The sequence below is a fragment of the Drosophila erecta genome, unplaced genomic scaffold, assembly GCF_003286155.1.
Source record: "Drosophila erecta strain 14021-0224.00,06,07 unplaced genomic scaffold, DereRS2 tig00000055-arrow-pilon, whole genome shotgun sequence".
NCBI classification, from domain to species: domain Eukaryota; kingdom Metazoa; phylum Arthropoda; class Insecta; order Diptera; family Drosophilidae; genus Drosophila; species Drosophila erecta.
In genome coordinates this window covers 10,738,539-10,754,360 of record NW_020825200.1, presented here as the reverse complement: position 1 = coordinate 10,754,360, position 15,822 = coordinate 10,738,539, and the positions used below count along the sequence as shown (strand labels likewise).

General features: G+C 43.9%; 1 protein-coding gene across 6 annotated transcripts in view; it reads left to right on the top strand.

Moving 5' to 3' along the window:
• LOC6542123 (acetylcholine receptor subunit alpha-type acr-16) overlaps positions 1-15,822 on the top strand; it is a 97,419-nt gene that overhangs the window by 11,449 nt on the left and 70,148 nt on the right. For 5 of the 6 annotated variants that reach the window (XM_026978511.1, XM_001969315.3, XM_015159508.2 and 2 more), the window contains one exon: positions 4,172-5,144. In XM_026978511.1, the coding sequence (XP_026834312.1) occupies positions 5,078-5,144 (67 nt within the window). In that variant the 5' untranslated portion in view covers positions 4,172-5,077. Of the gene's footprint in view, positions 1-4,171; positions 5,145-15,822 lie in introns of those variants that run through there. The other variant, XM_015159511.2, reaches the window with a different exon arrangement.

Sequence of the window (15,822 nt, the reverse complement as noted above, 5' to 3'; positions counted from 1 at the left end):
ATTTAATTTCTGTCTCAGTGGCTCCTCGGCCCTCCCTGTGCGCCTCCCATATCGTGGCAGACTCGGTTCGGTTTTCCTGGTCGTGGCCATTGTCTTTGCCTTTGTTTGCTGTGCCATTTCCTTTTTGCACCATGAAATTAACTCGGCTCTCCGCCTCGTTCTCCGTTTCCTCTGCTCCTCCCGCCCTTATCTGCCTGCAATAGATTATAGTTGAATATTTTTGGTCACCGTTTTAATTAAACTGCTCCATTGGCTGCGAAATTGTTTATAATGTCAGCTGCACATCATCCTTATCATCGACGCCATCATCCGCATCTCCATTCCGCTGCTCCTCGTAGTCGATGTCATCCCCATCCGCTCATCCGCTCATCATCACCATTAACAGCACCATATCCATCGGCAGTATTGGCAGTCTCATTACCGATGCGATGTCTGACCCAGTTGAGGGGCAACAGGCGGCTGGGGATGGGATCGTGGCGTTATTTTCGGGTGCAAAGGTCACGATTCAGGATGCATTTTCAGCCTTTTCGAAACTAATTTGATTTACACAATTTGGACACAATTTAACAAAAGGAAGAGCATAATGGGAGCTAGATTAGTTTTATTGTCTAAACTAGAAAAAGCTATATTAAATATTTCCTATAGCCGGAGCGCCTATTGGCAGAAACAATAGAAAATAAGGTAATAAAAGGGTTCATAGCTATCCTGTATATCTTAATAAACTATAAAAAAAAAAAAAAAAAAATTGTAATCTCACTTTAATTTTGCTAGCTATTTCTGTACATTAAAAAATGATTTTTAATACCCTGTAATAGAGCGGGCCATTATCTTGAAGTTTCCACTCTGTTTCAGCTGATAAGTATTATATTATTTTGAATAAGTATCCCCTCCTCGTTTGTGTTTTAAATTTAAAAATGACAAACACGGCCTAAAATACCAGCACACAAAGTGATTTACATTTCTGTCACACAGCTTCTCATTAATTAACCCAATAAATACAGATGTGGAACAAATCTTATTATAGTTTCAGCTTCGTGAGCACTCACGAGTCCATTTGGCAGCTCCAAAACAATAAATAAGCTTCTTTCCGTTCGGCAGTTTTCTCTTCAATGCACTTTTGCATTTTGCATTTCCCTTGTTGCTTGTGCTGTAGATGTTGTGTTGTTGTTGTTGTTGTAATTATATAGCACTTGTTGTTTTGGCTTTGTGCTAACAAAAGCCTTGACTCCACCCCTCGCCCACTTCAGCGAAATGCGCTCTCAAAAGGGAGAAGAGGCGCCAATAACCTCACTCGAAAGGCAGCGCAGCAAAGTATGCAGCACTATTTTGTCGAAATGACTTTTGACGCTCGCTCAATAGCAATATTTGCAGCGTCCATACGAGTGCGCGCGTGTGTGTGTGTGTGTGTGGTGTGGTGTGCTCACAGTGGGTGTTTGTGTGCGTGCGTATTGAATGTGTACGCTTATCGCCCTGTTAGCAACTGAATGAATGAATGACTGAATGAAAGAGTGAATGGATGGCCGCAGAGCACATGCAGAGGCGTCTGAGTGCCTCAGTCTGTCATTCTGGCAGCTTGTCAGTCAGCGTTCCAAAATCGAAAACACTCTAAACTCTATGCTGAAAGCTCATTTTCCATGCAGTTTTACTTTGATTGGCTTTTGAATCGCACTTAGTCGCTTGATTAGCCTGCTGAACGAACATTACGCAGTCAATCAAAGTTTGAGTTCCAACACGGAGCAAAACAGCAAAGATATTGCTAGAAATCGACTTTATGAATTGGTGTGAGTATCTGAATGCTGAAAAGCCCATTGAAATTGTGAAAAAATAATAAATTGAAGCTGCAGCGCTTATACTTTTGGGGAGTAACATGTGATTTCAATGGTTTATTAATAGTATTTATAGATTTTTAGAGAAAGCACTAGAAAGCCTATGTAAAGGGAAGGGGTAAATTTTTCACGTGTGTATTGGGGCTTACATTGTTTTAATCCCTGGCAACTAAGCCACTAAGTGGATTCCCTTGAGCATAATTTGCAGCGGGCTAAAGCAAATTTGTGCAGCAATCTCCTGCCACGCCAACAAGTGTGTGTGTGTGTGGCCACCAAAGGGTTCAATTATGAACCAACGACCGCAAAAAGTTGAAACCTCAAAGCGGATATAGTGAGGCACTTGTGGCACACATCGGGGCCAGTAGGTAATTTGAGGCCTTGTGGAGTGTGCTAAAAAATGCAGCCACCACATGTGGAAAGCTCCAGTCCACGAGGGAGCCGCAAGCAAAGCCAGATTCCATTTTTTTGTTGGTTTTACCTCGATTTTTGTCGCGCCTATGTGGTTGCAATAGCTTTATCGGCAAATGGGGTGACTAGTACACGGAGGAGGAGTCCTTCTGCCGAGAAGGACTTACTCCTTCAATTTCAGGGCTCATTGTGCACGACGGCTGCTTCTCAACATTGGCGAAGCATTAAATTGACTTTGAAACTTTTTACCTGCCAGCTTTGTGCCAAAAACCGCGCTCGAACGGCAAATTGGAGCGGGCTGAAACTAAACTTGAGATTAATTAACCGCGACAAGGACGAAGGACCCTCAGCGCCCCAGCATTTACTCACCTCAACCCTCACGCACACGAACATAACTCATAAAACCTCTAATTACACAAACAGCTGACGCAGCCATAGACAAAGACATAGAACGTGAGGGGTGGCCTCGAGCACTGGAGCAGTGGAACACTTCCTTCACTTGGAGCCGGACTCCATCTTGGCTCCAGCTCCGCTCCGCTGGGGGAATCAAATAAGTTGAATATTTTAATTTTCCATCATAATTAATGCCCTTTTCAACCTTCCGAACCCCGGGACTTAGTTTATCCCAGATGATGCGGTTCTGAAGCATCCCATCCTGCTCCCACGCAGCCGCCGCCCTCAGTCCTTCTCCCTCTGCGACCATCGAGCACGTGTAAATTATTGTGGCTTTCTGCGGCACTGATGGCCGGCGCCTGAAAGCATGCTGCGATATTCGCACCCAGCAGTTAGGGACAGAATGGGTGTCCTGTGTTCCTGGCGCAGTTTGTAACGGGTGGGGGAATCGTTTTTGGGTCTATGAATTGGGTCAATAAGTCTTGTCCTAAGGACAAACTTTAACTTCTTTAAACTTTAACTTTCATTAAAGTTAAATCTAGAACTTTCTAGATTTTGTAGTAGTCGCCTATCACTTTTGCTCCTTACGGCGTCTTAAATATTGTTTAAATACGAGGTGATGAAGAACTGCTCTAAGAGGTAAAATGTGATGCAGCAAATCCTCGTTGTTACTTATTTTTCGTTGTATTGCGGCATAGCAGCTCATGCCACACGCAGCCTCGATGCCGCCATCGCCGCATGTATTTCAATTACTGCATTTCTCGGCCCAATGCCCGGCCACGCCCCCACCAGCCCCGCCCTTCGATACATGCCCCCCCAGCCGCCTGCCCCCCTCCGATGCTCGCCTCGAAAGCCAGTAGCCAGTGTTTTAATTTGCGCATCGCCTGCTTTTGTTATTTTTCTGCTTCGGTTTCGCCCTTCTTGTTTTTGTTCGACTCGCGTTTTTACGCAAATTCATTGTTTTAATTTACTCAAGTTTGTTGACCGAAAACAAAAACTAATCAATGGCTGGGCTCGCAATGGGTGGTTTAGTGGTTTGGTGGTTTTGGGCGGGGTTATCTGAGGTCTCCGAAGTGACGGAGCAGCTGCACCTCGTCCCACACTGGAAATGGGTTGGAAAAACCCCTAATGAGTGCCACAGTATATATTTTTTAATTAAACATTAACTCAGCCAAGCTTTTTGTAGCCATTTTTTTTAGTGTTTCAGTCTGATTTTCAGGTATTTGTCCTTTGTGGTCCTTTGCTTTGCGGTGAGCAGTTCGCTTCGCTAAGTTGTGGCACGGGATCTGATATCAAAGGACTTAACTGAGCCAGGATTGTGTGTATAGGGAAACCTCAAAAGCAGAAGAGCTTACGTCCAAAGGGGGTTAACGCAAATCGCGTTAAATGAGAAAAGGGGTATCGTCATCAATTGAAAGGGAATTAGCACTCGGCTTGAGTACATGAACGCGATTTATAAGCAGGAGGAAACGGCATTAACTTAGTTAAACAAATGAAATTTAACAATATCGTAAATATTTTAATTGTTTCTTTTTGTTCTACAGCTAACATCTTACAACTGAACGAAACAACGATACTAAGCTGTACTACAAAATATAAGGATCAACAACAAAAATAAAATCAACCAGAATAACAACAACTGCTACCTAAGGTTTCTCAAAATCCAACAAAAAAAAAAAAGAAAAACAAACTCAAATAGAAAATGAAAACCATATAAGCGACCCAGAAAAAGTGCAAATTATGTAAATTATTTCAAAGGAAAAACGCAAAGGGAAAACCGAAGAGCAAACGAAAGAGAATTAGTCAAATAAAAGCGACGGAAAAACAAAAATCTGAAAAAATATCTGTGACCAGGAAGACCGGAAATTAAATCTGCAACGCGGAACCAAAGTGGAAGAGGAAGCAGAGCCACAATCACAACCACAACCGCAGCAAAATCCGAAGAAAGTCGACGGGAAACGCGTGCCAAATATTTGCTCGAAAAATACCAGCATTAAATAATATTTTAAGGCGCTGCTTTAAAAACGAAAATAACTAGTAGAATTGAGAAATTCTAGTTTCTTTGGAGATATCTTAAGCGTCCCATGACAGCTGCATTGCACTGAGAAGTTGTGGGCAGGAGTACGGACCTCTGGGAGACCATCATCGTCCATTGTTGAACTCTGACCCACACGGCGGCGCATTGTCTCCGGCCCATTGTGCTAATCATCGCTAGTTGGGAGCACCGGGCGCAAGAGCCCTGGCCAACTATTTAGCCAAGGTGACGAGGCGGGGACAGGCAACCACTTCAAGGCAGCTCAACCACACCAACGCCCACTGCGAAAGGAGGCGGCGGATCGGGAGGAGGACCAGGAGCCGCAGTCGGAGCAGGAGCAGTAGGAGCAGAAGGAGCAGGGGCGGGCCGGTAGCCATTCAACCCGAGTGCCACGCGATACAAACAAGCCAAGGACATGGACTCCCCGCTGCCAGCGTCGCTGTCGCTGTTTGTCCTGTTGATCTTTCTGGCGATAATTAAAGGTGAGTGCTCCAAGACAACTATTCACCCGAGCTCGGGCTCGGTCTCAGACTCGTGCTCCATCGCTCCCTTCACGTCGGGAATCCGGGTGCCGTCTTTGTTTGTCTTCCATCGCCATTTACCTTGGCCAACAACTTTCCCTTTTTGGCCCTGGTTTGCTTAGGTCGGCACTAATTAAATAATTGTAAATATTAAAGCATGCGGTTAAACTTGGTTTATGCTTAAGGGGCAAATGGTCTTATGAAATGGAAACCTTTGCACTTTTTTATACTTGGCCAGTAAAAGAAAACATTTGTACGTTTCTTTTCATAAACCTAATTGTGATAGAGATCTAGATAGAGAAAAACCAGCAATGTTTAGACATAAAAGTAAATACTTTGTAAAAAATTTCAATATATTTGAATACATCTGAATTAAGTTACTATAATGAATATTTTTTTTGAGCTCAATAAAACTGAAACTCAACCGCAAATGCACATAATGTGAAAGGTCAGAACTTATCCCTGATCTCACAAACTTATTACCCCATTTATACTGTTGACTGTGGCAGTTGTTGAACGTCTCTCCTTACCACAGACTAACATTTGCGTTAACAAGTGCTCGAGATTTTTTCGCTTTCCGCTGAGAGCGGCGAAACTCGAACAAATCCCACTCATGTCGCACTATCAATTTCAAATGCGAAATCTCCTCGACTCCACTCCATCGACCGCCTTCCACTTACACCGCGCATAAATCTTGTGGCAAGGTGACACTGCGTGGCCTTGTAAAGTGAATGGCGCCCAACACACAAAACCGCCCCTTCGCCCATTCGCCTATTCGCTCCTTCCCCCATCCGACACATTATTCAATTCCGCATCCGATTTTTCAATTTCCTTGCCAGCGTTTTCACGGCGCTTTAAGCAGGCCAAGAAATGGCAGCGGAATGTAAAAGTAAAAGCCAACCACCTACCTCCTACTCAAAGAAACACTCAGCTACAGCCATGGTTATATCTATTATGTGGGCTGGGTGTGTATAGGATGCCGTATCTCTGTGTGTATAGCGTACATGCGGGAAATTCCCAGGCAGCGGACCATAAATTCACATGGAGATCGCCCTGAGCCAAACTTGGCCATATTTTTAGTTTTCACTGCTCGCTGAGCTCTGCAATTGCCAGAAAAGCGGGTAAAAAGTTGAAAAAACAAAGAATCAGACATGGCGGGCCACTGGGCGGCTTTGGAGTGTGGCGTGGAGCGGCAAAGAGACAAATATTCAAGTAGAAAAAATAGAATTGTTATGCAGAGAAGCCCCCAGGAGGCCGCACTTCAAATCCACCATCTTTTTCCCCGGAGTCACTCGAGCACTCGCTGGAAAATACACACCAAAAGAGTGCAGAAGTGGGAAAACAACGCCGCCCTCACCCGCTTCCCAAGCGTTATACACAGTATCTGTCTTTTTTTAAGTTGCATCGAGAGTTGAGAAGTTCTTAGTTGTTTTTGCTTTTTTTTCTATTTGGCTCGTCGGTCCGATGATGTCTCATGTGCCCCTTTTGACAAAAATAACATCGTGCGGCTCGGGTCGTCGCCATTCAACTAAATTCACGTTGTTTGCTTCAAGTGCTCCACTGCCACTGCAGAGAATTAAGTTCTCATCCAGTTCCGAAGAATTTTCAAGGAGTTTTCATCACAACAAACTCAATTTCTATTGGACTTGGTTTCCAAAATTTCGAGTTTCTAAAAGCTATTCTGTTTTACAATTTCGACCGTTTGGTTGCTTGAATTTCAGGTTCGGATACTTTATCGTCTTAAAATCTTATCCTTAAAAATCCTATTAAAATCCTTAAATCTATCGTTCTACCACCAGTCAATTTATCTAACCTGTTTCTACATTACTAAATTGAAACGTATTATCTCAAAAAGTCTCTACATCTCCTGAAAGCCCATAGCGTTAAGTAATGACAATATTATGGTAAAATTCATTGGCAAAAATGTATAGAGCCTTAACACTTGAGTGGATTTAGTTTGTTTACGATAAGAACAATTTTCCAGCCACATGAGCTCCTGTGAGCTCATGTAAAATAAACGGAATATTTCAAATTAACATTATACCATGTAATTGAAAAGACATCCCAATAAGCGAAGCTTTATTGATTCCAGCTTGATTGCTTCCTGTTGCAGGCCATTAAAATCGGTTGAAACTCGCCAACGACCTCCTGCAACCTCTTTCATTTTCCGCACTGTTGTGTTCGGGATCCTTTTGAAGGACCATTGTCTTCTTTGCGCCGAGAAGTTATTACTTAAGCATGGTCGGGGCTGTTGGGGGAATATCTTTGACTTTTGCGATATCTGCTCTTTATTTACCCACCCACCACCCACAACCCACCTCCCATCATCCAACGCCCACTTCCCACATTCCCGAATTCGTTTGAGATACTCCGACAGAGACTAATGAAGACGACAGTTTACAGTTCGCTGTTCGGGGATTGTGAGTCGAGATTGTTCGGCCAAAGACAAATATTTTCAATAAGCTGATATCAGAGTGTGCACTGATTGGAAAATCAGCAGTTGGAAATTGCCGAGCGACGAGCGGCACCGAAATACGCAATTTTTCAGCATTCAGCCTTATTGCTTTCACTGCTTTTCGGCTGCCAGTTGGCAAACGCATAAATTGTGCGGAAATTCGAGTCTGGGCTGCAGCACCATCACCATCACCATCACCAGCACCAGCACCTTGACAGTGTCAGCCGTTCCTGGCCATATATATGGCTGGTCATATATTTTATTTTAAGACGTTTTACGCATTTTCGTACATTTAAATGAAATAAATTTCTATAGGATTTGCGTGTCAAGGCTTGGCCGAGCAATTTCAGCTTGAAATTGCTCGGGTTTGGTGCCATTTCACTACCTTCTTGTTTCTGAGGCTGTGGCATTACTCGGCCACAATGTCTTTGTTAATGCCCCTGTTAATATCCTGAGAGTTGCCGCACAACTTCTGGCAATGAGCAAACTTCTTTCATCTTCCATTGGCATTCTCCTAAGCCAACTTACAAACTTGCCACCATCTGTTCTCTTTCCTTCACTTCTGTTCGGTTCGGTTCTGTTCTGCCAGGTAAATCGGATAACTCAGACTCGAAGCCAGACTTCCCCTGTGTCTGTGACTCTGAATTTGAATCTAAATCTGACTGTGACTTTGGTTCTGGTTAGGGCTTCCGGTTTCAATTGTTACCCGCTCACCGAGCGCCGGACGAAACTTTCAAGGTTGTAGCTGTATCTATAACTCAAACAGCCAGCGTATCTGTATCTGCCACCGTATACGTAAATGTATCTGTGGTATCTGTTAGGCAGGACAAAGGCTAGGCAAGTTGCAGTGCAAGGAAAACAAGTTTCAGTTACGCGCTTTGCACTTCCGTGGCGCCATCGATGGACTAACCTCGCTCTCCTTATGGCTTCCTTCTGGTGCATTAGAGGTGGGCTCGTAGATGAAGGGTTATCCTGAAAGGGTTTTCTTTTTTGCTATACATACGGGTATATCCATCTCAGAAACTAGTTCATTATTCTAGGTAATGATTTGGGCCAGCAAAATAGCCTAACTGTTTAGCTAAGTGTTTCGCGCAGTGCATCCGTGACTCACGAACCCATCGCCTTGGTGGGTGGGTCTGGCGCAATCCGCGCCCGCTTGTGGGGCACCTGTAGGCAACAGCTCCGCCCACTCCCGCATCCGGTTGCTCCTCATTGTCATCCTTGAATGAGTCAGCGGTGCCGCCACAAAAGTTTGCAAATAAGTATTTTTTATGCCGCCAATCCCGACATCTCCGCCCCGCGGAATCGTAAAAAAATACGAGAGCAGGCGGGGAACTTAGTGCCTGCGCCTAAATAACCGTAAACAGCACTCGTGGGCCCCCGGAAAACCGGAGGGTAGATAATATCGGTGGCAGGGGATCGGAGCAGAGCCGAGAAGAAACAAAACTTGATAAGCATAAATTCGCTCTAACTTAGCGCATTCAATTACAAAAACAAAAAGGAAAGTACAAAAAAAGGAAAACGTAAAAAGTCGTGGGAAGTTGATGCTGGGAAAACAGGAAGATGAAATGGCGAGGGGAGTTTCGAGATTTGCAAGCTGCGCGCGGCGACTTACTTAAAAATGTCATAAAAGGGAGACAAGTAACAGGAGAGGACTGAAAAAGGACGAAGGGCGGAAGGCAGGAGGACCGGAAGACAGGATGAGGACGCACCTAAGCTTAACTCAGCTGGCAATTCCACTCGGGAATTTGCATTCCCTTTACGAGCTTGTATTGGCATCCAATGACTTTGTGATTACCGGGAAATTCCCTACTTCATTTCAATCAGGTGTTGTCTTTTTCCACAATCTTCAAGTATGTTATATGAAACAATAATTATGATTTCTGCGGCACAGCACTGCTTTGGATATTTTAATTAATTCTTTTAACATTTTTATTCACCAACTTTTTAGCATACACATAATTTATTTATTTTTTTACAGCCTTTTTTGAAAGCTCACAAAATAAATTATTATTTAACAACTGGCCGTAAATCTGGCATACCTCTTGCTCGCAGATAAACTGCTTGTTTGTCCATTTATGGGTTCATTTCATGCATCGGAATTTGAATAAACCACATATAATAGTGTGAACTTATTTAATATCTCATAAATATAGCCATTCTCGGATTACGCCAAACTAGCTCTTTTGAGCCGAAAAGCCACCCGTAATGCTGATGGGAATGATTCCGGAAATAGTTCTCCACCCGCAAAGGGGCAACTAAAGTATCTTTTGGTGTACGAGTATCTCCTCGCCGCAGAGCAGCGGTGGCGAAATTAAAATCGCTGGCGAGAGTTTTCCGCGGCTGTTTGCCAGACACTTGAATGTCTCGCTGCTCCAATACTTTCCTCCACTAAAAGCGTTTAAACGATGAAAAAAAAGAAAAAAAAAGAGAAAAGAGAAAGTCTGGGCGTTTTGATGGGGCGCCGCCGTTCGCACGATGCCCCATAAAAGGTAAAAAATAATTGCGCCCATGGCGACTGCAAAGCGAATTACAAACAGGCCACCCGAAGGCTCGACGTTCGATGCCCCGTCCACCTATTATTTCACGCCCCTCGAACAGCGAAATGTATGCAAAACAGAGGCGTAGGCGTTAGTTTGTCCCAAAGGGGGCTTCATAAATAAATTCAATTAATTAGTTAATGGCTTTACTTAAAAAATCAGAATTAGAAAACTGTCATGCTTGATTTAAGCGTTTAAAAATATGTTTCTTCTTAGCTAAGCACTTGTTCTGAGGACCTGGCTGAAATTATTCGAAAATAAAACACGGCTAAACGCAATAATGGTTTCCGTGCCCAGGAATATGCATTTTCCCAAACATCGAGTCAACACATCCTTGAGCGGAAGCTCGAGCCCCAAAATGCTCCCCTGCTAGCGCCTCTGGTGCGACAGGGGCAAAACGGCGGCCGAAATGAAAGTGAATGTGAATATATATGGGAGTTAGGGGTCAGGGGTCAGGGAGTAGGGAGCGTGGGGCCCAATTGACTGACTTGGCTGGGCGGGCTTCTCTAGTTGCCAACCCGCCGACAGGAGCGGCACAAGTCTGTCGGGAAAACAGACAGAACAGAAAGAAAAACATGCAAATTTTCCCGGCTTGTGTGCGAAGAGGAAATTGGAGGGGGGTGGAAGTTGGCTGGCCCAGAGCGAATTTTACTTTGTTGTTCGTCGAGATATTTGCATAGCCTACGCTAGGGCGCCCAGGATCCCCAGGATCCCCAGTGTTCAGCAGCCGTTGTCTCCATGGTGACATTAGCAACGTGAGCTGAGGTTGCCATGGGTGTGGGTGTGGGTGGGTAGTGGGCGATGGGTAGTGGGTGGTGGGAGTCAGGTGAGTCCTGCTGCTGGTCCAAAAATCCCCTTTCGCTGGACTCCTCCCTTTTACCCTCCTAGGAGGGCATTGAGTTGAGTTATTCTGGAGCATAATGAATTAAAATCTGGAATCGAGACTCACATTTTCAAGGATATTCGGGGATGCGCATGTTTGTTCCCGTTTCTTATTCCACTCAATTCCTGGAAAATGAGAGAGCGGAAAACTCCCGAGAGAGAGAGAGAGTGTGAGAGAGAAAGGGAAAGCGATTGCGTGGGTGCTGGGCTCTTTCACTCAAAGTCCAAGTCGCAGCCAGTTTCATTCAATAGATTTATCTCTCTACATATACATATGTACCAATTATCCTGCCCGTATACGTGAAAATATCCATATGTATTTGTGTGCGGTGTCCTCGTTGGCAGACAGCATCAAGTGTGTATTTTCTTTTTTAACCCATAATTGACAGACAGTTGAATTTTTGATGCGAGTCCTGTCTGCAGTAAATGGAGGCGTGATAGAAAGGCGCAGGAAGTGCGCCCAAAAATCCATTTCCCATTCTCACACACACGGCTGCCATAAAGTGCTTAACTGTGTTACGGCACTATTAAGAACTATTGAGATCAAAACGGTTGCCTTTTAATTAGGAAAGACACAAGTACACTGAGAGGAAATCGTCGTGAAGTTTTAGTAACATTCTGAGCAATAACTATGCCGCGGATTTTAAAAAGTTGTTCTGTAAAAGTTGTATTTTGTGCAAACCAAATATCAAGAGATTCGGTTTGCCACGTCTTTATATCAACTTGATATCTTTTGGTATTAGAACTAGTTTTACGCGGTGCATAAACTGGGAAAAATTTGGGTGTTTTGACAAGTGCGTGGCACATGCACATAGTAGACAACGATAAAGGTCGAGATTCGTGGCACAATTGTCATGGCATCCCGCAAGCATGTCAAGGATGTCGACGCCATCTCATCGTTGGCCGTGTCCTCAGGTTGTTATTGCAGGTGCATCCAGCAGCCAGCTGCCCCACCGCAGTTCATCCTTCGCCCTTCCGACCATGCCAAAAGCCAAATGGCGCTTGTCGCATCAGCCGCTCGTTAGTCAGGCGGGGATTGCCGGCAGCTTAGAGGAGCATCATCTAATCGACATTGACGTGGCAGCGCAGATGCAAGAGCAGGAGCAGGAGCTGGAGCTGGAGCAGGAGTCTCTGCTGCCGACATCCTCCTGACTAAGTGCCGAACAATGAGCCCCACAAAATGTGCCAACCCCCAGGTTGCATTGTTGCAGTGCCTCGCCATGACGCCTACTTGGCATTCATGTGGGTAGCCTGCAAGGATTCCTGCACTCATCCCCGAAAATAATGGCCGCCAAGGCAGTAAGTGAAATCGGGCACCAGCTGAGCAGAACATGTTTAAAAATGTGGAGATAGGAGTCACTTTGTAGTTGCATCTTTTATATCTTAAAATCATATCTGCTATTATCTGCGCTAAAAAAGGCTTTATATGTGCTTAATATTCGAGAAAATAAACATATTTTTAAAATTTCCATTTTTATTATAGACTATAAAAGAGAATTATTATGTTTTTATTTGCAATATTTCAGTTAGCTTATTATTTATATGCCCCCACTTCTAATGTTCATTTAATTGCACTTGCTTCCAAACTGTGTCACATCCCAATAAACTAGCTGCTCCTGACTTTGGCCATCACTCTTCTAGCCTTATATACATAAATGCAACATCTGTATATTTTTTTAACTATTGTGCGCCCGCTGGCTGGATTTGTGGCTTGATTTATAGTTTTCCACTGAGATATGTGGGTCTGCGCTGCTGCTCTGCCTTTGTGTACTTCTTCGTGGCAATAGATAGCGACATTGTCCATTAGGAAAATAGACGTTGGAGCAGTGAGTCCACACACAATCTCACCCACACGCATTTCAACACGCGCTGCATGCATGTGTTGCTCTGCGGCGCACCTTGGCCCCTTAATGTATGCAATAAAGCTCAAGTGTAGACCGTCCTTAATCCCACCGCCACCCACCGCCCACTATTCACTATACAGTATCCAGTATTCCCTGCCCCTTGGCTGCTCTTCTCGTTCGTTTCGGTTTTGGCCCGGCTAAGCCTGAGTTTTTCGCAACACAAAAGCAAAATTTATGAAAGATCCATCGAGGACACTAGGTGTATTTTCATTTAAAAATTACATACATATGTTAACTTAAAAGAAGAAACTAACATATTCAAAATGTTATTTCATCTTAATATATAATTGGCAGTTTAATACTTTAAACACATTTAAAGTATATATTTTTTTCATAATTATGTTGTATGAAAAACCACGACTATTATAACCAAATGCAACTATTATGTCCCTAATTTTTTCCAGTGTCACTAACCTTCACTTTCACTCTCACACGCACGCACACATACGTGCGTGGCACATTGTTGCATTTCACGTACGTGACATTGTTGTTTTCACCTTCTCCTCTCTCTTTCACTAAACAAAGCTGTTGCAATGTGCAAAATGCTGCTGTTGAAAAGTCCTTGTTGTAATTACGTTTTGTTTTACTCGTGTTGAGGTTTTTTGTACTCTCACGACGACCTTTTTATTCGACCCCTCACTCTCTCTCGCTCTCGCTCTTTTTCTTTCTCTATCTCTATCTCACCCTCGGCCTTTCTCCGCTTTCTCTATTGCTCGTAGTTGTTTATGCAAGTGACACGTGGAGGGGGAAACGAAGGGGCTGTGAGTTTGGGGATCCATGAAATTCATGCGTGATTTTTATTGTCGTGTTGTGTGCACATAAAATCATGTTTATGCATGTCCCACTCGTGCTCTGTCTCGCTCTGGCGGGGAATAGCAACAAGTTACAGTTACAAGCTATACGCTACATGCTACATGCCTCGGATGGCATGTCAATGCCACGCCCCGAATGTGTGGTGTCCTGTAAAATTGTGAACTTTATTGAATTTCAAGCATTTTACTGTGTGTACAATTTATCGTTTCGATTATTTAACGAAAAAAGCTGAGGTCGGTAATTGGAGAGAGATGGGGACAGGTGGCAGGCAAAGTGAGACAAATAGAGTTGACCCATTTGAATAATTCGCATACAGTCGAGCTTCGCTATGATCAGCGGAACGCAACTGAGAGAAATTCACAAAAATGTAAGGGAAAACCGCAGATTAGGAAATTAGATTCACTTACACTTTACAAATAACCCGTATTGTATAATAATAAATAACACACCGTAATATACACACTTGTTCAATAAATTGATGCTCTACTGTACGTTACCATGGCGATGGGACCTTGGCTGAACGCTGGACAAGTAGTTGGAAACGAAGAGAATATTCCGCCCTAACCGCATTGACTTTGACATTTATCGTCCGGACCGGAGAAACCTCCAATGTCCAAGGATGGGCGTGGGTGTGGGTCGCAGGATTTGGCCAAGAGTGGCTAGCTGTGGGTGGCTGTGGGTTTCCGTGGGTGGCCGTGGGTGGTGCACTGTGTCTGTATGCTGTGCGTGTGGAATTAACGTGGGGCAGGTGAAGCGATATTGACAGATTGGAATTGATTGTAAGCTACGATGAGATGAATGAATGGGCCTGCGGATTCGAATCGAATCGAATCGAAACGAATGTAATCGCAATGCTTGAGGGGATTCGGCCAAGTGGAGGAGGGAGTTCAAATGGCTGCGAGCTGAACAAAAAGTGGCGGGGCTCTGCTAATTAACATTTAATTATAGTAGTTCCACCCTGCGGTGGTTGAATGGCAAGGGAAAATGGGTCAAGGTCGAATTGGGTCAACTAAGTGCCTGCCCACTGGGTTGTTTGCTATTTTAAGTGTGTCTATCTGTTGCACTCTTGCGCTCTCGCTCCTTATCCTTTCAGTGTCCTTCGTTCGGGCCAATGACAGTTACATTCACTTTTACAGTTACAGCTGCCGTTGCAATTGCGCTTACCGTTAGTTTGTTAGCTTACAACTAAAAGCTCTTTTTAAGTCGGTTAAAAGGAGAGAGCGTCGGAGTGTGTAAAAATTGTTGAGGAGAGAACGTGAATTTAATGGCTGGGAAAATTAGTTTTTTGAAGGACTCAGACGGGCTTAGGAGAGCTCTGGAAAATTGCATTTCTATTTACTGATATTCTTGGTGGGGTTTCCGTGCAAAGGTTCGCACAACTGTTTGTCATAAAAAGCTGAAGCACAAACAAAATTATACCCTTCACTAGCCCATTTCAATTGCAATCAGGGCAGAAAGAAAAACGCTTGTTCAGTGCTACGCCCACCTGGTTAGGGTTTTTCCCTCTTACTTTTCTGCTTCCTTACGCCCACCAGTGAAATACCATCAATATTATGAGATTTGGCCTACCTATAAGATGGTTTTACCACCTCCCACGCATCCGTCACACAAGTTGATGACTTACTCCGAGCGAAAGTGAAGGAAAATATTGCAAATCTAATATGATGGTGGGGCTGGTGCTGGGAAAACGCCAAAAGGACCCCCTTTATGTTTGCTAGAGAGAGTGGGTGGTAGGTGGTGGAAAATGGGAGGTAGGCGGAACAGCAATTCGACGTTTCGCTGCTACATGCAGACACCCAACTGCATTCGGCAGTACACAAAGTGGAAATAAAAAACTGGGTGCAATTGCCGTGCATGCCAAGGATCAACTGAAGAATACTCTATAGCAAACCAAACATTTATTTCAATTTATCTTTGTACGCACTGAATAAAGCTATGCTATTTGCAATTTACTATTCACTACACTGCATTCACTACCAAAACTACAAATAGTTTTTATATTTTAAAACTTTATTTTAATTTGCAATTTCCAAGCTCTTTGGGCT